The 22,425-nt window shown below is 47.8% G+C and overlaps 1 protein-coding gene across 1 annotated transcript; it reads left to right on the top strand.

The window, feature by feature from the left end:
- On the top strand, positions 2,060 to 21,982 carry TMEM39A (transmembrane protein 39A). The gene is made up of 9 exons (XM_021398010.1): positions 2,060 to 2,341; positions 13,602 to 13,792; positions 15,325 to 15,547; positions 16,904 to 16,987; positions 18,402 to 18,544; positions 18,953 to 19,301; positions 20,118 to 20,305; positions 20,811 to 20,931; positions 21,456 to 21,982. The coding sequence occupies exons 2-9, from the start codon at positions 13,680 to 13,682 to the stop codon at positions 21,687 to 21,689; spliced, it is 1,455 nt and encodes a 484-aa protein (XP_021253685.1). The 5' UTR covers positions 2,060 to 2,341; positions 13,602 to 13,679; the 3' UTR covers positions 21,690 to 21,982.

The raw sequence follows: 22,425 nt of genomic DNA, 5'->3' as shown, positions 1-22,425 counted from the left end.
TAACCATTAATAAGTAGTATGCTGGGAGGGGGGATGAGAACCTGAAAACATCCATCATTTTTTGAGTCAAAATGAATAGCAGTTCTAAGATTCTTCTGCATGTATCTAGACTTAAACTGATATTGCTGAGAAGAAATTTGCCCCCATTAAATTAGCACGGAGCCCTGTTTCTTGCCCTACAGTGCCATCCAGCTGAATGCTACTGCTCAAGAATACTCTTTGGTTGCTTTTGTGTCAACCAGCCACCAGCCTTTGAGTGTTTGCCACCACTTGGTAGCTACTGCAAATAATTCCCGATGTTGCTTCCCCACTGTTCTTTGCTGAGTCTGCCAGTGCCCCTGGCTCTACCATGTTCAGGTGGCCCAGGACTTCTGGGGTGCATTAAAAAGAGTGTGGCTAGCAGGTCAAGGGAGGTGATCCTCCCCCTCTACTCTGTCCTGCTGAGGCCACATCTGGAGTACTGTGCCCAGTTCTGGGCTCCCCAGTTCAAGAAAGACAGGGATCTCCTAGAGTGGAAGGCCACAAAGACGACAAGGGGCCCAGAGCATCTCCTGTACAAGGAAAGGCTGAGAGACTTGGGACTCTTCAGCCTGGAGAAGGCTGAGAAGGGATCTTATTGCTTTTTATTGCTGTTTATAAATATTTATAAATAACTAAAATGTGGAAATCAAAGGGATGGGACCAGGCTCTTTTCAGTGGTGCCCAGCAGCAGGATGAGGGGCAACAGGCAAAAACTGCAGCACGGGAAGTTCTGTACAAACATGAGGAAGAACTTCTTTACTTTGAAGGTGACAGAGCACTGGCACAGGCTGCCCAGAGGGGTTGTGGAGTCTCCTTCGCTGGAGATATTCAAGACCTGTCTGGATGCTTTCCTGTGCAACCTGCTGTAAGGAACCTGCTTTAGCAGGGGGTTGGACTTGGTGATCCCCAGAGGTCCCTTCCAACCCCTATGATTCTGTGGTTTCTCTAGCCAGGCACAGCACCACATTGACTCCTGGCCAGGCAGAGGCAGCAGGGCTTCTCAGCTGTTGGTGTTCAGCCATGGGATAAATAGATTTTGCTGTAATGAAGCAGTGATTTTTTTATTTTATTTTTTTTTTTTTGGCATCGCATGATACTAAACATCAAACTGGCTGGATATGTGATTACTTGTGATCCTATAGCAACAAAAATGTGCTTGGTGTGGCAAAAAAGCAAACAGAGAATGTCTCCCCTGGAGCCTCTTCCCTGAGCCAGCGTGAAGACGATGTGTGGATTTTAAAAAAACAGGAATGAAGATAAGATGGCAGCAATGGTGAACAAAACTCACCAGTTCTTAGTGACGTGGTTTACTCTTTGCATTTTATTTGAGGGACATGGTTTAGTGGGTATGGGTGATGGGTTGATGGTTGGGCTAGATGATCTTAGTGGTCTTTTCCAACCTTAATGGTTCTATGATTCTATGATTTGTGTGACAACATCAACTGTTGAGGAGAACTGGGCCTGACTGGCGGGGAGTTAGCTTTCCTTCAAGGAGAATCTCACGGATTTGCCACTGAAGCTGTGGAAACACACTGGTATTTCAACTGTGGCCGAGCACAGCTCACACAGCAGCAAAGCTTTCTCCTTCCCACTCTGCCTGCTGCTGCAGGTGGGCGAGTTGTGAGGGGAGGCCTCAGGACAAGATGCACTCCTGTAATGCCCTTCTCACAGATAACAACCCCGGTACGGGCATAAGAGGGTGGCTCTTCGGCTTCCAATTTGCCTGTTGTTGTGAGACTGCCTGGGCATTGCTCTGCCTGTGTGAGGTGCTGAGCGATTCCCTTCGCTTCTGTTGTTGTTGTTTTTTAATTTTTTTTCTTCCTCCTTCACCCCCACTCCGCCCTGCTCCCAGCCTTCTCCCCTCTCCGCGCTTCCCTCCTCCTCCCGCCGGGCCCTTCCCGCTGCCACCACCAAGATGGCGGCGAGGCGCTGCCGCCCCGCCCCGCGGGCGCTGCCCTCCCTGGGCCGGCCGCTCCCCCGGCCGCCGCGGTGGCTGCTGCCGCCGCCGCCTGTCGCCCTGTGATGAGAGCATCAGCCCTCACTGCCACGTCTCCCGGGCAGCTGCGCAGGGCCGCGCCGGGGTGCCGAAGCCGGGCCGCCCGCCTCCCCTTCCTCCCGTTCCCGGGGGACTGCGGCCGCCCGCCCCCGCCCCGCCGCGGGGCTCCGGGCAGCGGCGGCCGCCAGGTGGGTCCGCACGGCGGCAGGAGGAGCGATCCGCGGGGAGCCCGTTCCGCCGCCCCGTCCCACCCGACGGCCCGGGGCAGCGCTGCCCTCGGCAGGGAGCCCGCTGCCAGCCGATGTCCGAGTGGCGCGTGGATGTGTGAGTACCGTCCCGTGCCGTGCCGTGGAGGTGCCCGGGTCCCTCAGCGGGTCTCCGGGCGGGCGGGTGGCGGTGTTCCGCGTCGTTCCCCTGAAAACGTGAGGTATTGCGTTCCGGGCTCCGCGTTTTAGACGCGGCTTCGTGCCTGAACGCTGCGTTCGGGCTCAGACGGCGTGTCTGGGCGTGCTGGGGGAGCCGGGCGCTTTGCGGCCGAGGGACGGGGATCCAACGCGTGGAAGCGTGCGTCGGGCCGCGGGGAGCTCTGCTCCGTGCTCTCAGCGCCGGGCCGAAAGGACGGGCCCTGCCACGGTGTGACAGAGCAGCTGGGGGCTGCGACAGCCCCGCGGGGCCCGGGGACGCGGCGGCGGGGCCCTGGCTCCTGGGCTGGCTCTGCGCACCGCGGAGGGAGCAGCCTCCATGATGCAGCACGGGGTTAGGCCTCGCTGCAGGGGCGGCTCTCTGTGTGCTGGGGTCGTTTGGCTGCGTGAATGCTGGCTGGCACACAGGCAGCTTTGTTTGCAGAGTCTGATCGCTCTTGTGCGTGCTTTTCATGGGGAATAACAGGTCCCCGGCGTCTGTAATGGCTGTAGGGGAAGGAATAAGATGTCTGTACTTAGAGTGGTGAGTTGTACAGCATTTAGAGGTGAGGCATCGGCTCTGTAGCCAGCTCAGGTCTGCTAACTACCTGTGGTTAGAAAAGGTTGTCTGAGTGACCAGCCGTGGTCCAGAATGGGAGCAAAGGGGCTCGGCTGTTTCACAGGGTGTTGAGAGCAGAGCGGGACACCAGCCCTCTATTTAACTCGCTTGGCACCTTTATTCACCTCCTGACACTGCTGGTCCTGGTCTGCTCTGTTTCTGACACTCATTTCTCCTCTCAGGAGTGCAGGCTGGGCACTTGGCATCCTCAAGGGTGCTCTGCTGGTAAAACCCAGCTCTACTAATACCAGAGTAGCGGCCCGGCAGTGCCAGCCCCTTTGGGAGAGGGCTGTGCTGAAGCCTCCCCATGCCCCTTCTCAGACAGGAACTTCTTCAGGCGTGGATGCAGCCACTTTTTGTTTCTGTCCTCAGCTGTCTGGCTGTTGTTTCACAGCACAAACCAGTGTGTAGTGTGGGATTGCCATCCGGATCTGACTTATTTGGAGGGATCGTGCGATATCTTGGCCAGTTAGCTGTTACACTGTGATGCGCACTCTTAATTTTAAGGCTGTGGAGATGTGCCTGTGTACCTCCCCCTGTGCATGGGCTCCTGGCTGTCTCTTGGCAGACCTGCCAACCTGCAGGCACTCACGCCCTGGTTAACAGGTCTGCGTATCCACACTCCTATTAATAAAAGCATCCATGCTGTCGCAGCCTGAGCCTTCCAAATCATTGGTAATGCTAAAAGGGCAAGCATTTTCTGTTTTTTTTTTCCCTTACATTTTTTACTTTGCATGTCAGTCTTTCTGACTGTACGGTGGATGGTTCAGCTTCCTTCTTTTGTAGGGAATGTTTCTATTCTGCTTGTAAGAAAACAAATAACTTTCAGAACTTGTTGGGAAGTACAGATTAGCACCTTTCTGAATTATTCTTTTTAAAGGGGCAGTAATGGCATCCTGTGGTAGCCAAGGAAATAAAGCTATTTTCATCATGGTGACCTGTCTATATTAGCAATATTGTGCGTCACTAATACAGTTACATTTGTGTGTATTATTCAGTACCAGACAGGCCTAATCACTTTTTTTTGTCTGTGCTTGCTTCAGTCACTGCCGTTTGGTCTGAAATTTAAAGAGATGGAATTAAATTATGTATGTAGTATTTGAGGGGAGGAAAAACATTCAGCTGTGTTTGGTATCGGGCAGTACTGAATGCAGATCTTTCTTTGAAAATGTCTGCATTCCAAATTCTGGATATCACAGAAGTAACATTTTTCTTTCACAGGCATCAAATCTGGATATTTGAAAATGGAGCAAGAGCATGTGTGCTAGAAGTGGTTGTTAAGGTGGCTTCCAGTTTCTGTGAGCATTTGGTTCAGAAGCCAGTCAGGCAGTCCAGGTTGTTGCTCCCAAATGTGGGTGTGTAGGGCAGAGCAGCAGGGCAGTGCTGATTCTGAGACCATCCAGCTCCTCAGTCTCAGAGCTTTCTCTGTGCCTCTGTGTAATGAAACCATGGAGAAATCATGGTGTACTGTTTTTTTGTTAGTTTGCTCATTTTTTTTTCCTCTCATCCTGCCAGTTACATGAAAAGTATGTGGAACAGTTTTGTTTTAGTTTATGAACACAAAAGTCTGAGTTGAAGGGGCTACTTTCGTACTCTGGAACTAAATAAGAGGTGTTTTGTCAACACAAAGAGGCACTTGTCCATCTCTGTTTAGAAAGTTACTTGAATTTATTTACTAACAGAACATCTAGGTTTAGACATACTAGTGATTTTCAGCCATTGTTATGTTTGTTCATTACAAAATTGTGGTCCCGTCATGTTGATGGACAGAGAAATACAGAGGAGGGTTGAATTTGTTTTGCAGAATCTACTGAAATGCTTGGAATCTTTATGCTCTGTCTTACTTGATCTGTCATACTTAACTCTGCAGGACAGTGTTGTGCTACTTAACACGCACGTTTTCCTTTTGAAAATGATTCTTGCTCTTCTTGCATTGCCATTCATTTGGAGACCTGATCCACTTTAGCATCAGTGCTGCTCTGCTGGTTTAAGCTCGAGAAACCGTAAGTAAGATATGACGTTACAGCAGTCAGCCTTCCTCTTCTTGCAGTGATCCCTTTTCTCTGCTGCCACCGTGCTCCGCTCCCTGGCTGCAGAGTTTGGCCTATCGCAACAAGGGGCGGTGTCACAAAGTTAGCGCTCTCCTCTTCTTTGTTCACCTAACCACAGCAAGTCTCTTGTGGCGATGGAAACTTTAGTTCATGTTTTTTATCCGTACCGCAATTAGATAGGAGGCAGAGCTTTTAGCAGGTGGTGGTTTTAAAATTAGAGGTGAACCTCTGTGTGACTCGGTTGAATCATTCGTGAGCTGTCACAGGCTCTCCTGGAAGATTTCCTGCCATTCTTCGTGAGGTGTATTCATTTGAGAGTCGTTTCCAACCTTTTTTTTTTTGACTTGGACGGAACATGTTGCAAGCGGAAAACAAGACTTCTGGTGGGAAGTGAGTGTTGTGCAACTGGGTCAGAAGAGCTGGGCTGGCGACCACGGTGCAGCAACGTCCACGTGTGCTGGCTGGTTTGAAGTGCTTGGTTTAAAGCAAGATCATCGGTAGACTTCTGTGGCCCAAAATGCATAGCATTCATGCAAATTCAGACCGCTAAACTGGTCTTGGTGTAATTAATCATACCAGGGATTAATGTGTCCTGCTGCATTTCCTGCTCTGCATATGCTCGTATGAGGTTCTGAGTGCTGCCTACCAGAGTAATGGAAATGGAATTGAGATCCTTACTGTTCGGTGGAGAAACTGCACGACCAGGCCACGTGAAATGGATAAAATATTTAAGACGGAATGGATAAAAAATTTAAGACGGAAATAGAGGGTAGTTGATGTAGTCTCACGCGCTTTATGTTTTAATACAGGTTTATGATTTATGCAAATTATGGCTTATTTAGAATTCCACTTTTCCACAGTGTTGGGGACGTGCAAGTTATCGTTGCGCTGATACTTTGATTGGAATTCCAGTCCTAGGACTTGGAGAAAGGCTCAAGAGATGCAGGGAGAAGCCAGGCTCTCTGCAGAATCTGCTGGATACGTTTTGATTGGGTGTGGGGGTGCGCACCTGTGTGTATATAGTACCAGTAAAAGTTACGTTCAATGCTGTTAGGACAAAAATGTGAAACGACTTTGGAAAGTGCTTCGTCCTTGTGTTCTACTCCACGTCTTCAAACTCACTGCTGCAGATAGCAGATGCCTGCCTTATTTTTAGCTATGTGAGGACAAAATAGAAAAATTCTAGTGACTCCCCATGGTTTGTCATCGTGGCTGGTCTCCATTAAATTAAACATAGAGATTGGCAGAGTAGCAAAACCAGCAGGAAAGCTACTTCTGTTTGTTTTTAAAAAAAGCTTGTCTAAAGCACTAGAATAATACTATAAAAATATTCACTACTACATACAGAGACCCCCTGGGAGGAGAAATGATTTGCCCAACTGTTTATCCCTTTTGAGATAGGGAAGTTGAGGCCTGAGTCAGTAAAGCAACTTCCCTGCAAGTCAGTGGAAGAGGAGAGACTAAAAAGCAAAGGGTTGCTGGCTTGCAGTCAGGTACTTATGCCATTAGTCCGTGTGTATGTGTTGAGGAAGAGAGAAGAAAGTGCATACTTCTTGGTGAGATGCGTACTTGCTTGGCTGAGAATTAAAAGGTGGGTTCTTAAGGCAGGAGGATTCCTTTCTTGTGTGTTAGCCAGTCTCAGAGCTGGCCAGATGTTAACCTAGCTCCACATCAGTGACGTACTAGAAGTGCATAGATACCTGGTGAGTCCTCTGACCTCCTGGCAGTCACTTTATCTTACGGAGAAAAGTGAAGAAAAAATGATTTCTGAAGTGAACTTTTGTTTCTATCTGCGATAGCCATGTGGAATTGGAGCTAAAAGCTTGTGGAGTTAGGTATCCAAAGCCTATTTTGGATCTGAAGCTTTGGGGCTTTCAGGTGACAATGCGTGTTGTCTTTAAGAACCGTATATCTAGCTTAGTAAATCCTGCCAGCCCTTCATTGTGAATCTCTTGCTCTGTACAAGATGGGAGTTCCTCTCCTTTTTCCCATATGATTTAGACGCATGGGAGCTGTAGGACCAAAATAACCATGATCCAGCTAGTCAGGACTGTGTTTCCTGCTGGTGCTGGAAAATATCAACTTTGCTGTTCTGTCCTGTTTTCATACAAGAACAAGAAAATGCTTTCTTTATTCCAACATCCAGTATTTGGCAGTGATTATTGCTGTATACAGTGGAGGAGGCCAAAGAAAATGTGAACATCTTGTGAACTGTGTGATACCATTGTCTTGCTGAGAAGTGTATTACTGGCCACTTGTAGCAGATTGGCCCTCGAGGACCATATGTTGGTGGGTTGGTTTTTTTTTTTTTTTTTTGCTGTTGTTTGTTTTGAACATTATTTCGGTTGTCTTCATTCATAAGATCATTATAGTTCTTCATTAAAGTCATACTAAGCTGTTTGCTGTGACATCCTGCAGCACCTGATTGCGCAGTGTAATTACGTGGTTATGAGGTGTTATTTTATTACTCCACGAGTGGCGGCTTTGTTCTTGTGCTCCTGTAGCCAGCAGTTCATTGACAGTGCTTAGCATCTGCATCTTCCTGTGTTCAACTCACAAGGACTTGAGTTCATCTGTGTTCTGTAGAGGACTCTGTCTCCTGTTATACTGCTGAAGTAAGGAATTGGAGGGGATTTCTAAGGAGCGTAAGGTTTGGGTTGGAAATCCCTCTCCATTTTTAAAAATTGCTTTTTCATTCTCTCAGATAATTTTCTTATATCTGTTTCCCATCCTTGAGGAACACGTCTGCAAAATGAACTAAACAATGCTTACTGCACCCACTCCAACCTGGATGGGCTCTTCCTTGAGAACTTTTCATTCCTGCTCCCGTTTTTGTCAGTGGGTGTGTGAAGAACTGTGACACATACAAGTGGCAAGTGCTGCCTTCACCTTGTCTTTCTGTCAGACTCGCTGTAGCCTGCCTCTTTGAGGATGCCTGAAGTCAGTCCTATGGTATGAATGCAGTTTGTGGAATCTTGCTTTTTATTTTTTTTGCTGCTTTTGCCAATCATTTTTGACAGGCGTGTAGAGGACTGAGTGATGGATCTCTTCTTCCTCTTCAGCTGGAGCTGTACGGTATCAGAAAAAGCCCACGGTAACTTGCTCATGCTGGTTGGTTTTATTGCAAAAGTGGTTCCTGGCTCTTAGTCACCAAGCAGAAATGAACTTGGCTGTGCTTCACCTGATGGCACCGTTTCACAGCCTGCTTTGGGCCAGCTCGCTGCATCCAGAGCCCGGCCCTTGCTTTCTCTCTAGGGGGCTTTCTGCTTCCGTTTGCACTGAGCCTCCTCCTTAACCTGCTTCTCCTACAAACTGGCTGCAGTGTGAGGCTGTGGAAAATGTGCTGACTTGGGAGACCTTGCCCCTAACCGGTTTGGCCTCCCTGCTCAGGGCCAGCTGGCAGGTGTGTGCCTTCCCGACCAGCCCCAGTTGAAAGGTTCTGTTTGCTTAGCGCTGGGGGACTTCTGCGCAAGCCAAATATTTGGCTTTCCACCTGATAACCTATCGGTTATTTCCTCCTGAAAACGTCGCAACGACCGAATGCCCTTTCATGCCTGAACCTGGTTGACGCTTCCGCAGAAGTTTCGTAGCATCCTGGCTTTCAGCGTGGCAGATGTGTTGCTGCCAGCGAGGTGGCCTCGTGATCGAGGTGCAGGCTCTGTTCGTGATGTATGTGTATATTATTTGCGTTGTGTTGGGTGAATCGGTTGCCAGCTTGGTGTCTTTTAAATTTTTCCATCTGTACAAATGTTTTTGTTAAAGACAAAAAAAGAAAAGTAAAATTCTCGCATTGAAAGGAAGTGAAAACGAGCCACAGGAACTACGACTCGTGGCAGTTCCAAAGAAAACTTAAATATAATGTGAATTTACTGCTAACTTGCAAAGACATCGGGGTTGCGGGACAAATGCAGGTTTGAAATTAGTTTGACCGGGCACAGGGACTTGAAGCAAGGATCTCCATAATGCAGGAGACCTTTTTCACGTGAGTTGTTTCAGTGTTGAAGACCGGCTGGAGAGATAGGGAAATAAGTAGAAAGAGCTATTTGTCTTCTAGCTGAAAGTCAGGATTGTTACAGTCCCAACAGTTAGAGGATCCTGTCCTATTTTCCTCTTCCTATCCTGTCAGAAATGCTTTCACCACAGGCTAGCAGCTGTCTTCGCAGCCTTGTGAACAAGCTTTTACAAATAAGCCACTGTCTGAGACACAAGGAGTTGTTGACGCCTGTGGGCACCAGCCACTGCTATCCTCCAAATTTATAGGTCTTTCACTCAGGCTGGGCTGAGCCAACAAGGTCTTACATGGCCCTTTGCCTCTGTGGCCTGGAAGCTTAAGCCTCACAGCTCATTTGGGCTGTCCTTTGGGTTCATTACCAGGATAGGTGCCTCTGAAGAAAAGCAAGTGAGAAGCTGGCCCGCTGCAGAGCAGGGAGCAGTTACCAGACACCTGGATGCAGGAGTTGGAGACGTGCAGCACCATCTGCCATGGTGAGGGAGCTGCAGCAGTGATGTTGAATGGCATCCTCGCCGGTGTTGATATGTTGCTTCACCCCAAGATGTCACGTGCTTATTAGGTAGGAATAAGCCACTCTGATCAAGGTGTAGACCTGCAATGAGAGACCTCCAGTCTTTCAGGCTGTGTCACTTCAAGTGAGGGTGGCCATGTTTCTCTGTCTGCTCTTGAGAGCATCTGCCTGTAGGACTTGTGGAGCCAAGGAGCCTCTTGAGTGTTCTCAGAGCTCTGACAGTTCTGAGGCCTCGGTGCAGGAAGCTTCCAGAGGGGATTGGAAGCTAGGAGTTTTCTCCAATTAAAAAGCATTAACGCTATCAAAATAACTGGCTAAGCATTGTAATGTTTCCAGCAAAGAGATGGGGAGCCAGGCAGATTTTTCATTCTGATGAGTCACTGACTCTCTTCTGAGCTGTCCCCTGGAAGTGCTGTTTAGACAGCTGCTGATGCTGGAGTACCGTTCTGAGGGATGGCCCCTGGGGAGCAGGAGGGGTGTGGGCTTGCTTGCATCCTAGCTGGTGGGCAGTTGGTCTGCTGAGCTCTTTGTCCCTCAGGTCTTGCTCATGGCAGTGGTTCTTGCCAATCTCAGTCCTGCCTCATCGAGATAGGTGGTGGTTGATGGAGAGAAGTGAAATGTCCAAGTGCTTTCTGTAGTCTTAAAAGCACGAATCAGAAACCAGAGGGGCTAGTGCCGTGTGTTCCAGGCATTTCTGTTAACCATGTCACGGCTGAAGGTTTCATCTCTGTTCTGAACAGAGCAGTCACAGCTCTCTGTTTTCAGGATTGCTGCTCTGTAGCTGATCCCCCAAATCATCTGTGCATTTTTGGGATGCCCATATCTGCCTTGGAGGGCAGGGGATCTTGGGAGCAGGGCAGTTTCTGTTCTGGGAATGCTGAGGATGAAGGCACTACAAAGGCATGATGTTGTTTGAACGGAAATCACAAGTCAACTGGGAAGAACAGTGTGGAATCAAACTAATGGACTGAAAGGTCTTGTCAGGAAAAGCTTTTATCTACCGTTATTCACCTTCCGCCTGAGACTGTATGAAATCGGCCTCTTCTCTCTTATAACTAGTGACAGCACGAGGGGGAATGGCCTCAAGTTGCGCCAGGGGAGATTTAGGCTGGACATCAGGAAATACTACTTTTCTGAAAGAGTGGTCAGGCGCTGGAACGGGCTGCCCAGGGAGGTGGTCCAGTCACCATCCCTGGAGGTGTTCAAGAAACATTTAGATACAGCGTTGAGAGACATGGTTTAGTGGGGTTATTGGTGGTAGGTGGATGGTTGGACTGGATGATCTTGTAGGTCTTTTCCAACCTAGCTAATTCTATGATTCTATTCTATGATTCTATGAAATGAGTGCTGATGGGTAACTACGTGGAGCAGAGGCTCTACAAACAGAGAAAGGGGCCTGGAAGAACTGCTAACTTGCTGCACGGGCATTTTATGAAAACTCTTATGACTTGGGTACACGCAGGAATCTTACCTGGTGGAGTAAAGGTCACGCATGCTTTCTTCTCTTTTTCTAGTGTATTTTTCACAGTAGAACCATCTCTTAATTGAATAACCGAAGACTATAAAAGAGGGCTGTGCATTGGTTCAAAGCCAAAAATGCAGGTGTGGAGTCAGACTGATTTCAACACTTAGTTTAACTTGCCCTAGGGAGCTTCAGTTTGGTCTGACTAGTTCTACAAACAGAAACCAAAAAAGAAAGGTTTATGGGGCAGATCTTGCTCTAACGGACCACTTCCTAAGTTGATGGGGCTCTGGTGAAGTCAAGCTGTGGAAAATGTGGCTTGAGTAACTGCTCTCATACATTAGCCCAGTCTAGATGTTAATGGATCACCGTGAAGGGCGTTATTCTGCTGAATTTAGAATACGGCACACTGACATCCAGGAGAGCTCCTTTCTGCAGGCATTCCCTTTTACTGGTGGGAACCAGCACCTTCCTGGTTTGCAAAGCCAAAGGGCGGGAGCATGATCATGCAGTGTCCAAGTGTCTCAGTTGGTAGGCACGTGAAGCACGCTAATGGGAGCTTATGAATGACAGCTGGTAAATTATCTGCACAAATGATTGAACGTTGCATAAAATACCCTCCACTAAGTCTTACCAACTCCAATTAGATCATCAGCTTATGGGTATTGCATCCGTTGTCATAAATAGCGTGCAGGTTGGGTTAGATCGATTGTTTGAGCTTCCGCAGTTCCTGTAATAGTTTGATTTGGCTTAAAGTAGTTTTGAAAGTTGCTGCTTTTAGGATTGCGGGGTTTAGGGTTTTTTCATCTTTTTTTAATGCCTGAAATACAGATATTCTCAAATAGAACTCTAGAACATCCTACAGAAGGTTGTCTGTGAGCTTTCAAGTATTGTCTAGAAAGGGAAAGAAGGACTCTGTTCTCTGTTGTGTTGTCACGGGAATTACAGTAAGCGTTCCCAAGTCTGCCAAAATGCACGATTTTCTTCCAGACCTCAAGTGTCTGATGTTTACTCTCTTCCTTTTGTGCAATTTCACAACATCGTTCTTTTTCCTTCACAATCTGTTTTTCATTTTTTTGAAGTGACCTTCATGTGGGAATGTGCAAAACGTTCATCTTTCAAAACACCTTGTTTTTGTTGAAACTTTGAGAATTAGCTGTTGGAGTAGAGGTGAAACTTGAGAAAAGTGAGAACCAAATGGGAAAAAAACCCAATACCTCCCTCAAAGATATTTTTATTCCTTTTTGGAATCCTTCTGTGTTCATGGTGACAGTGATGTGACTCATTCAGCAAACCTTCAGCATTTCTGCCAGCTACGATTCCTCAAGATTTTAAAGGAGGTGATAACTGAATTATAAACGGAGAATGGGTTCCACCCGTCAATTTCAGAGCTAGGTTGAGAGCTTCCCAGAAAGTGGGAGTGGGTTGGTTTTTTTTTTGTTTTTTTTTTCGGATTCTAGGTTGGTTCTGGCTATGATGTTTTGCCAGTAGGGCACCCGAGCAGTCTCCTGAACTGCAGGCACACTTGTGTAAGATGCTTGCTCAGTGTCACAATTCTGTGCGCAGCATGCTCGTTAGGAATGGCTTCTGGGATTTGCACTCCAGCTTAATCCATCAGTCTGCCAGCCACCAAAAACTTTACTGACTGCTGAAACCCTTCTAGTCTTGGGTAAGGTCAACGAAATGAAAGCAGAATGATACGGGAAGTGATAAAGTCTTTGCCAGAGAATCCGTCTTCATTGCTGATAATCCGAGTTCCCAGTCTCTGTCATGCTAGTTCATTTTAAGGAACTGATTCACTTAAATGTCATTTGAAATAAATACTTACAAGCTTACGTTTTAATGTATTATTTTCTTAGGGCTGGGCTGTGCGATTGCCTATCCACGCACTTGAAGTGCACCCATACATATATATTTTACTGCACTACTCTGTTAGCTAGAACCCTTTTTAAATGAGCCTCCTACTGTCGTGTCAGTCAGGCTTTCGTAGCACAAAAGGGAACTGAACCACACAATTAACTGCTTTGCCAAACCTTCATGGACGCCAATTAAAGCTGTCTGTTTTGAGCTGTAGCAGAGGGAGTCCAAATTGCTTACCAGCATCAGACCCTATCAAGTGATGTGCTGGTGTTTAAAAAGACCTGTAAAGCTCCGAGAGCTTCTCACACCAGAACAGACAGAGGGTTCTTTCCGTATTTGCTTTTGAAATACGGCACGCGGTTGTCGTCTCCAACACTAGAGGTGCCCAGTGGAAGTTCCCAACCAAGAGGAACTGCTGCAAGTCATTGGTGGTTAACATAAGCTGACCACTTTTAAAGACACAGCATTGGTGGCTTCTCTTCTTTGTATGCAGGCAGATGCTGACCCAGTGCTGCTGAAGTCACAGAATCTTCCAGGGTGGTGATGGGTGTCCCAGCTTTACCTCTCTGTGTGAGCGTGGCTTCCTTTTGCATGAATTCATTTATTTGGGGTGTGAAGTGCTTCAGCAGTAATTTGTTGCTCAAGTGATGTTTCTGCCTCCTTTGCAGACCTGGGAAGGCTTCAATATCGTCTGGGTCTCTGGGCACAGCCTGCTGGAGGCACTGGAAGTGGACTGGTTCCTGGTCATGCCCGGTGGAAGGAGGGGACCCAGCCGGCAGCAGCTAAGCCGTTCAGCTTTGCCTTCTCTCCAGACTCTGGTTGGTGGGAGCTGTGGAAACGGTACTGGTTTGAGAAACAGGTGAGGACAAAGGTAGGGTTGTTGAGACAATCTGTGGCTAGGGTAACATTAAAAGCTTGAACTCCTGATCTGCTCTGAACTCTGCTCATGGCTCAGACAAGGAACTGGGAGATGGAATCCTCTGTGTGGCATTAGGTAAGAGTAGGCCCTGCAGTGCCCAGCCGAGAAGAAACGTGCCCTGCATTAGAAGCCTCTTCCAGCTTCTCTTCCCAGCTCTGCTGTGGCACATGTTCCCCTCTGCAGTACTTCTCTCTGCACACTAAAATCTGCCCCATGAGGAGGCTTGTAGAAGTGGGGTTGCAGTCACATAGTATTAATTTTGTCTTTCCCTGCAGCAGTTTGCAGAGGAGTGAATCCCAGCAGATTATGAATCCTTGCCTCTATTACTAGGCTGCCTGCAATGCCATGGGAAATTAATGTGACACATCAGAGTACAGCTGTGAGCCCCCTCTCCTACCTGACAGAAAGAAAAGGCAGGAGGATGTCTATTGTTTTAGCGCTGCTGGATCCACACAAAAACAGTTCTCACAGCTTACAAAGCTTATCTCCATTTTCTGGGGAAGCTGGAGGTGGAAAAAGGAACTCTGAATGACATTTAGGGCTCCACATTTAGCATAAAGACTAAAAGGGCCCATTACCAAAGGCAGCAGACTAGAAAAGCTGTTTGCTGCACGTTGAGGCCTTGATCTACTCGGTATAGGTTCATCCGAACAGAGTAAAGAGATCCAAACCATTTAGCTCTGGCTTTAAAGACTTCTCTGGCTTTGATAGGTGGATGGATGGCACAGTCTTAGACTTCAGAGGAACAGGTGACTGTGGAGTCCTTGGTGTTAGCGTCTCAGGGCTCTAGGGGAGTGTTGCTTATCTTGGTTTCAGTTAGATACAGCATAACATACATCTGAACATTTCTGTGCCAGTTTGGTGTACAAGAGCTTTCAGTCATCGTAGCCTCATCCAAGAGATAGGAAAGAAGGAAGTGTGAACACATTTGAGTGGTCAGCCTCAAGGAAGAGGCTTCATTCCATTTTTTAGTTAGTTCTCTTTATGAGAGGAGCTGTGGGTAGAAAGGCAGTGGGCACTTTGCAGTACTGGGGAAGGAGGCTGTGTGTGCTTCTGTCTGGAGTCCAGCTGGGTGCTGCTGTAATGTCTTAGTGGTGAGCGGAAGTAGCCAACGTGATGAGCTCAGTGTGGCATGGAGTTCTTCATGCTTTTGCTTGAGGTTTCTTCCTCACTCTATACTTTCAGTCTTCCCCTAGCAACTTGACTGAAAATACAGCTGAGCACATCACAGCACCTTTGGTAGACCGATCTATCTGTTGTCTGCTGGCTAAGAGTTTTGTCTGTGTTAAGAGGGAGATGAAGCTCACCACCAGTCTTGTGCCAGTAATATGAATGCAAGACTGATGCTCAAGCAACTGCTCCACTCAAGCAATGCCCCATCCCAAATTCACACCCCTAAGCGTTTCCTGGCCTGGGAAACAGTGGAGATAATGTGTAATGTTTACCAAGTGAGTGGTATCTTTCTGCTTCAGGAATGGTAGTGCCATCAGCCTCTCTGCGCCTCCCATCACAGCGCTGATTACTCCAGAGCCTGTACGTCACTGCCGGATCCCTGACCTGCCATTAGACGGGAGCCTTCTCTTTGAATTCCTGTTCTTCATCTACCTACTGGTAGCCCTCTTCATTCAGTACATCAACATCTACAAGACTGTCTGGTGGTACCCGTACAATCACCCTGCTTCCTGTACCTCACTGGTGAGTTCCCTGGCAACTACCATTGCTTGTGGTTTGGCATTACACAGCTTCTTGTCGTGCTTCTTCTGTTCAGGGTTCACCAAGCCTTTGACATAAGGGGGTGAAGGGGACTTCAGTTACACCCCCATCAACCAGACTCATGTCATCCCTCGTTTTACAGGGGGGGAAATGCATGGAACGTGAGAGAGAGAGGTTCTTCAGTGAAGCAGGGTTTCTTCACTGGAAGTTTCTGCAGGCACTTGTATGGCCTCGCTAGCCACTACATTCTGAAATGGAGCTGAGTCTCCAGGAGCCTTCTGCCTCCTGCTGTGAGTGCCTCTTCCCAATGGAAACAAAGGAGCCTGAGAGGAGGGATGATGGAAGTTTTTGTTAATATCTCACAACAGATCAGCAGCAGAGGAGTTGGGAAGGGAGTCGGATTCTCAGCTGCTGTATATCTTCCAGTCTCCTTAGTTTCTTTTTTTTTTTTTTCTGGCTCAGTGACTTATACCTGAGTCAGCAAACCTTGACTGTGTAAATCTAACTTCTGAAATGGTCCTTAATTCGTATGGTCTTCTTGCATTGGAACGTGAGGCGGTTCCTTAGTTAACTACGCAGACAGGTGGTGCTGGTGTTCCAGTTCTCCAGCTATCAGTTTCAAATTCACCTATGCAATGTTGCACACGTCTTTCATTGAAGAAAAAGCATTCAGTTAGTTTTCCTACCTGAAAACATTTTATGGACTTACACCTATTCCCAAAAGTAGAGTATTCTCACATACCCAAAATTTCCTTCCCAGACAGCACTATTCAGAGTCAGCTAACTGTTCTAGCCAGAACACATTTGATGACTTCACTGAAAAATTGTAAGGGGTCCAAGAGCTGTAGCTAATTTGATGCAGCCAGAATCAATATTAATACAGATCTGTGGCCTATGCAGATGACATTTCTCGCATCACTTTGATTATCGGAGAGCGCTCGTGGTCACTACAGCCTGTTTCTGAGACCAAGGGCTACAGTGAGCTCGTGTGCAGGACTCTGGGCTTGGCTGCCCTTGCTGTGGTTGGTTGGTGGCTTTTCCCAGGAGATCTTGCAGGCCGTTCTCCACAGTAGCATCCTGGTCCTAGAGCTCTCTTGACCCTCAAAATACCTGCCTTTGGCTGGATTTTTTTTTTCCTCATGTGTGGAAGATCTTACCTCTGGAGACATTCCTGTGTTACTTGTTTTTCTCACTTCTCCTGTGTCCCTAATAGAGAGATTTGGGGCATGCCTGTCTAAGATACTAACGCTTTCAGCAGCCAGCTTTCCAGTCCCACCCCAGCTGGGTGGTTTCAGAGTCCCTTCCCCTGGTGAAGACCTTTTCTCTTTCCTTCTTCAGAATTTCCACCTTATTGACTACCACCTGGCGGCGTTCATCACAGTGATGCTGGCGCGGAGGCTCGTGTGGGCCCTCATCTCTGAGGTAATGTTCCCACTGTTCCCTCTCCTGCCTTTAGTACTGATTGCAGAGCACAACATCCTTAGAAAGTTCAGAAAATTGGAGAGCTGGAGCATTTCTTCCTCCAGAAGAAGTCTGACTGTGAAAGTCTAAGATTTTGGGGGTGCCCTGCTGTCACAGAACTTCTATCCTTGAGACCACTCATGTCCTGCACTATTGGATAGTCCTGTTGCTTTGCAGCTAAAAGGAGATGAAATGTTCCCACTGGGTTCTGTATCCCTGAAGGCACAATACTGTAGCTTATTATCTTGTGCCAGAGAAGCGGCCGAGAGAATTGCAAGTCAGGTAGCAGAATGGCAAATAGGTTAGCAAAGACTAGAAAAGTGAACAGGAGATCAAAGGGAAACATCAGAAGGAGGACATCTGAGTACACTAAGGTGAAATAGGAATAGCTGGCATAACTGCTCTTCCACTCCTGGTTACTCAGTAATTCTGAGGATCTGGTCATGTGAGCTTAGATTTTGAGACGCACTCTGTGTTTGTGAGAGCAGAATCTGGCCAAGTTTATGTTTGATAAAGGTTGTTTTGAGGAAAATGGCAGCTTCTCCACTGAAACAGTTAATACAATTCCAGACTAAGCAACTAGTTTTAAAAACAAACTCCCAACAGTAAGTGCTGTTGAATGGGTGAACAGAGAAGGTGGGATCTCAGAAGATCTTTCATTTCTGATTTGTGCCATTGTCATTTATGTTCCCATCCTCCACAAAGCCTCCCAGAGACTGAAATTTCTGCTTTGAAACCTTCCATGCAAGTTCTTGCACATCCCATCTATTGGCTATAATCAGTAAGAATCTTTCCATAGCTCAGTTTGCCATCTCCCTTTTGAAGACTGGAACAGGCTGTTTTGCTGCCCTTTTGAAGATGGTTCCTCCTCTTTAGACTGCAGCCTGGTATACCCAGTAGAGATGAATGGTGGAAATCCTAATGGATTGCATATGTGCACCATCTTCTCTTCCCTCAACAGAGAGCAATGATAGCCGGTTCTTGAGGAAAATGAATGCCAAAATGTGATCTTTGCAAAAGAAACAGCAAGAGGAAATGCTTTTCAGGCTATGCTGGAATATCATCAGAGCATTAAAGGACTTGAGCAAAAATCTTTTTTACTTTGCAGCTCTTTTTCTTTTCTTTTTTTTTTTTTTTTTAAGGGCCCTATTTTAGTCATGCCCTAGAACTTGTGCTTATTCGTGAATCTTCTGGATTCTCCCAAACGTGGCGTCAAGGAGTTTCTCCTTTACTTCTGGGAGGAAGAGGGTGGCCATCCCTCTCACAGTGTACTTCCTGGCACCCTCTCACTGCTTTTCCTCTCCAGGCACCCCCTTGTGCTTGTGTTTGAACACTAGTGCAGTAGGGCTGCTGAACGTATCTTCTCTTTTTGTAGGCCTCTCAGGTGGGCGCAACGTCAGTGATTCACTACATGGTGCGCCTGGTGCTACTCACCCTCTGTGGCTGGGTACTCTGCTGGACTCTAGTCAACCTCTTCCGCAGCCATTCCGTTCTCAATCTTCTCTTCTTGGGCTACCCGTGAGTAACGATCCCTTGTACTTTTAGGGCAGGGGGAGCATAGCTGCCTGGGGGTGAGCCACTATGGGAACCAGAGCTGTAATCTGTCCCTAAAACACAGGCAGACAAAAATCTCCTCATCTTACGAATAAAGGGGAAGTAGGAGTAGCTAGCGGATGATGTGGGGAGGGGCCCTGACCTTATGAAGCAAATTGCCTGCAGCACACTATTTGCATGACAGGCCTTTGCTGCAGACGGCAGCTGAGCCATTGAGATCATTTGTTCCGCGAGTGGTATTTCAAGAAGCATCTTTGCACAGTTTTTTGAGTTGGGCATTTGTTTCACGCGGTGTCCCTCTCGAAGGTGGCTCCTGCTTTGTTTTGGGATGTCTGCCATTTCAGCCCTTCTTTCTTCCTTCTTTCCCCACAGGTTTGGTGTTTATGTTCCTCTATGCTGCTTCCACCAGGACAGCAGAGCACAGCCCCTACCTGCGGACTGTGGTTACTTGGTACAGGATCAGATGGTGGATGATGGGGCTTCAGCTGTCAGCAGCCTGGTCAAACCCAAAGATTTCCTCTCACTCCTGTGGGAATCCTTGAGAGAACAGTTCAATAATCCTACATCTATCCCTACCCACAGCTGCCCCCTCTCCCCAGATCTCATCCGCAATGAGGTGGAGTGCCTAAAAGCAGACTTCAACCGCAGGATCAAGGAAGTTCTCTTCAACTCTCTCTTCAGTGCCTACTATGTGGCCTTCCTGCCACTGTGTTTTGTCAAGGTAGCTCTTGTTTGGTTCTCTTGTGCCCCTGTCTGCCGCCTCCTTCTGAATGTTGTGTGAATTGCTGCCGGGCCAGATTCTTGGTTAATTCCCCTTTTCTCTGTCTCCCCTTTGGCAGCCCGGATAGCGGAGCATGGCTGCATCCGGAGTGCACTAGTACTGCTCCTGGTTGGCGGATAGGTATTGCCATAAATGTGATGCACCTCTAGTCCCATCACCCCACTTACTAACTCCCCTTCTCCCCCCCCCTGCCCCAGGCAGATGGATAGCAGTGTTCTTCGTAGAAAAGGGCACTTGTCGTTACCTGTCTCAGATCCAACATCGTCCTGGGTTTTGAGTGCTTGGATCAGAGGCTTTGGTGTTCAGCCTGCTAGAAAGCAGAGCCAACTAGAATGTTTGGGAGCCTAAACCCAAGAACCCCTTGTCAATGCGGGGGTTGTATTTCTTGTCTTTTTCTAATTTGTATGAGCTCCAGTTGGTGTAATGAAGTGGGCAGGGCTCCACAATCCATGTAGCAGTCCTGGTGCAACTGGTGCTCCTGAAGCAGTTCTGTGGCAAGCAGACCCTCCTGTCATCTGCTGCTAGAGGAGGAGATGCACCAGCTGCAGCATCATGCCCCTGCCCTTTCTCCTTCAGGTCAAGGAGAAGGGAGCCTTGAGTGTTTCCTAAGCTGTAACCCTCTGAAATCACCGGTCCAAAAGCGCATGCCTGTAATGTGTGGTGTGGGTCTGCTGGATGCACATGCAGTACGTCCCTTGTCATTCCCTCCTCTGCTTAGTGGCAGTGGTGCCAAGCTCTTGTCCGGTCTCTTTGCAGAGCACGCAGTACTACGACATGCGCTGGTCTTGTGAGCACCTCATCATGGTGTGGATCAATGCCTTTGTCATGCTCACCACTCAGCTGCTGCCTCCCAAGTACTGTGACCTGCTCCACAGATCGGCTGCCCACCTTGGCAAGTGGCAGAAACTAGAACACGGCTCCTACAGCAATGCTCCACAGCATATGTGAGTGTGGGGATGGGGAGGGCTTGGCCTGCCCAGCAAGGGGCTGATGAGACATTCTGGTGGATGAGCACTGCTGATACTTGCTTATCTACTGAGGAAGCTTCTACACTCCTCACAGTGCCACAGGTAGTAGATGCAACTCTGATCTTTGTGTTCCCAGGAAACAGAAGTGTCTGCTCTAGAAAGCTGTCCAAGCTTCTCTGGTCAAGTGCTGGTTTCTTCCCAGAAACAAATGCTCTTGGCCGCTGGAGCAGTCGCATGGGAGCAGGGGTGGCCCCTCCAGCGTAGTGGGCTAGGTTCTTGCACGGGGAACCATTTCTTCACGTTGCCCAGGCCAAGTCCTGGTGAGCTTGTGAGCACCTCGCCTCTGCGTTTTTCAAGTGGGAGTGGGGGACACATGCTTGTCGCAGAGGCTTTAGTATTTTTCAAGATGCGGTCAGTGAGTCAAGAGCATCCTCTCTCCTGCTTTCCCTCGTGCTAATGCTCTGGCATTCTTTTCCTGCAGCTGGTCAGAAAACACAATATGGCCACAAGGAGTACTGGTGCGACGGAGCCGATGCCTGTATAAAGCAGTTGGGCCTTATAATGTAGCAGTGCCTTCCGACGTGTCCCATGCCCGCTTTTATGCAAGTATCTCTTCTCTTGTTGTGTCATAGCCATGGGAGGGAGGAGAGGTTTAAACCTAGCTGCAGCAGAGCAGATTGCGCAGAATAGTTTGATGCTGGGCAGCAGTCTGTTGGTGCTAAACAAAACGCCTGTTCTTAGCAGCAGGGTTTTCCCATCCCGGTATTACTCAGATGTCTGGTCAAGACGGAAGTAGTGGCTGCCTTGTCAGTATCTTCTCATCGTGGTGATGCAGCTCTCTCATCAGACATTACGATGTTCTTAAGAGGACTGTAGCTAACAGAACATCTTCTAGTAAAATAGGAAGGCATGTCAGCTGGCCCATAGCTTACTTTACAAGTCCTCCCCTCCTTAAGGAAAATGACAATTTACGTGCCTTGTTTCTTATGCCGCTTTCCCTAAGTAGCAGCTAGTGGTGGCTGGAATACAAACACTTCTGCCCAGCTCAGTGGCACCGGACAGCATTACGCACCTGCTTTAACGTGGCAAAAAATGATACATCTGCTTTTTACCTATTTGTCCACAGTTCCTTTTCCACCGTCCATTACGGCTGCTCAACTTGCTGATTCTCATCGAAGGCAGCGTGGTCTGCTACCAGCTCTACTCACTGCTGCGTTCAGAGAAGTGGAACCATACCCTCTCCATGGCCCTCATCCTTTTCTGCAATTATTATGTCTTATTTAAGCTCCTCCGGGACCGGATAGTATTAGGCAGGGCATATTCCTATCCACTTAACAACTATGGACTCAAGGCACACTAGGCCTGCCAAATGTGTACCCCTTCTCCTCCCCTCCCCACGGGGCAGGGAGGGAACCTCAGAAAAAAATATTTTCGTACAGTTCTATTTTTTTTCTTGCGGCGTTTATAAATATTTAAAATATTTTATATTTTGTATACTGTTGTTTTTGTGGGGTGGGAAGGGAACCAGTGGCAATTAAATGTCGCTTTATAAACAAGGTGTTATTTTATATATATATATATATAAAAAAACCAGCTCAGTGTGTATATACCGTATATCTATACCCATACATATATCTATGTGAAGCAACAGGATTGTGTGTGTGGTCACTGTGTCTGCTTTGCTCACACAATTGGCTCGCTGTGGCACGCTGCGGGGATGGAACTGCTGTTAATCAGGAACCGGTCTTCTCTAAAACACGAGCGAGCGAAGAGCCAGGGGAAAACAAAATGGGGCTTTCACCAGTATGGGCAGTTCATTTGGAAACCTCAGCTCCAGGGAAGAAGACTTGCAGTGGAAGTGCACTGCCGTTACACCAATTTAGGGAAGGGGAAGAAGTAATGTGCTGAGAAGCAGAGTACGTTGCTGTTGGTCAGCAAAAGCTTTCAGTTCCCTTGCCAGGGCTAGCAGCATCTAAGTATGTATTCTAAAGAAACCCTTCTTTCCTTTAGCTCCTATCCCTCTTCATAGCAACTTGAGCTCCCCACCCAGCTCCACCCAGAGAATGAACTAAATCTTGGATTAACAATTTTAAGGA

This window comes from Numida meleagris, chromosome 1, assembly GCF_002078875.1.
Source record: "Numida meleagris isolate 19003 breed g44 Domestic line chromosome 1, NumMel1.0, whole genome shotgun sequence".
NCBI classification, from domain to species: Eukaryota; Metazoa; Chordata; class Aves; order Galliformes; family Numididae; genus Numida; species Numida meleagris.
The sequence above is the reverse complement of the archived record's forward strand: the minus strand, read 5'-3'. Positions and strand labels throughout refer to the sequence as shown.

What these genes read in the sequence shown, in the direction of transcription:
- TMEM39A (XM_021398010.1), top strand. Translation starts at nt 13,680, where the DNA reads ATGCCCGGTGGAAGGAGGGGACCCAGCCGGCAGCAGCTAAGCCGTTCA. An exon ending in CTGCTTCCTGTACCTCACTG is followed by an intron (nt 15,548 to 16,903) that starts GTGAGTTCCCTG and finishes TTCCTTCTTCAG; the next exon opens with AATTTCCACCTTATTGACTA. An exon ending in AGCAATGCTCCACAGCATAT is followed by an intron (nt 20,306 to 20,810) that starts GTGAGTGTGGGG and finishes CTTTTCCTGCAG; the next exon opens with CTGGTCAGAAAACACAATAT.